Raw genomic sequence first — 1,334 nt, 5'->3', positions numbered from 1 at the left:
TAAAATTTAATTTTAAAATGTTTAAATTTTTTTTCCTTTGTGATGATATACCCCTATCATTTCGCAGGTAAAAATTTTTTTTTTCTTTTTACGGGGACGATCTTTCAAGGGTTAGGCTTTGGCAAGCGGGAAATTTTTTTTCGGGGGATTTTTTGTGGTGGGGAATTTAATTGTGTTCGTTTGGGGGGTATTTTACTATGGTGTTTTTTGCACTTTCGGTGGCGAAATTTCAGTATCTTTTATATAACCATTTTTCACTTACTAACTTTAAGCTCAAATTTTTACCATTATTTTCTGTTGGAATCTACTTTTTTAAAATCTTTTTTTCATGGGTTTCCATTCTTTTAACTGACCCCGGTTGACCGGTTCCTGGCAAGGCGAAGACGTGGATCCTGATATGGTTGCCCTAGTTCTGGTAATCTAAGTGACTTATTTCCCGGTATAAGTGCCTCTTTGGCCTTGCTTTTGGGGTTAATGTTATATACATGGAAAATAAATCACGCCAGATCTCCATGAAACCGAGAAGGGGGCTTGTTACCACCAGCAAGGAGGAGGCAGACTTTTTATGAAGGACACGCCTACACGTTGGGGAAAGAAAATCGGTCAACAGATCATGAATATTGAGCATAAAAAGATAATAATATACAAAACAAATTTAAATTTATGCTTTTCAACATCAAAAGTAAGTGGGGAATATTCGCCGCCAAAAAAAGAAAAAAAAGAAAGAGCAGGGAAAAATTTTGCCCCCCGGGGAAAATTTTAAAAAAAAAGGGCTTGTGTGTATGTGTGCGTGTCTATATAGGAGGGGCGGATCCTTTGGAAGTGGCGGGGGATCCCTTTGGGGAAGCGGCTTTTGTTTCGACGGCGGAGGAGGGTCCTTTTGGGGGGGAGTGAGCAACGCTTACAGTGGCCCAAGCTAACTTCGGAGGGTCTGGCGGAGGAGTGGGGGAGGATTTGGTGGAGGCTCCTTTTTAGGAGGATCCTTTGGCGGCGGGGGTGGGTTCTTTCTGAGGTTAGGCGGCGGTGGTCTGGGAGTTTTCCTGCCACCCCCCGGAAATAACTGATTACAGGAGAAACTTATGTTCTATTAAATTTTTTAATGCATATTCTGAGATAAAATTTTTTAACAATCGTCGATTTTTTTGAGTTTTAATTATAAAAATAAAGGAACAAAGGGATATTCTCGTACTGTAAATTTTAATATTTCGGGAATGATAATAAAAAGTATGGGGTTGTAATACTGATAAGTTATGATATATAATGCTAATTCATAAATAATTTTCAATGATAGAAAGGTAATAAAATGACAGTCCACATATAACACGCATGGTATG

General features: G+C 38.7%; 1 protein-coding gene across 1 annotated transcript in view; it reads right to left on the bottom strand.

Annotated features, from left to right (window-relative positions):
• LOC119591044 (formin-like protein 5) overlaps positions 1–1,334 on the bottom strand; it is a 7,027-nt gene that overhangs the window by 1,904 nt on the left and 3,789 nt on the right. Inside the window, exons 5-6 of the mRNA XM_037939771.1 lie at positions 922–1,060; positions 354–369 (exon numbers count right to left, since the gene is read on the bottom strand). Of these exons, the coding sequence (XP_037795699.1) occupies positions 354–369; positions 922–1,060 (155 nt within the window). The remainder of the gene's footprint in view (positions 1–353; positions 370–921; positions 1,061–1,334) is intronic.

This window comes from Penaeus monodon, chromosome 28 (genome assembly GCF_015228065.2).
Source record: "Penaeus monodon isolate SGIC_2016 chromosome 28, NSTDA_Pmon_1, whole genome shotgun sequence".
Taxonomy (NCBI): Eukaryota; Metazoa; Arthropoda; class Malacostraca; order Decapoda; family Penaeidae; genus Penaeus; species Penaeus monodon.
Note: the sequence above shows the minus strand (reverse complement) of the source record. Positions and strands in the feature narration are given on the sequence as shown.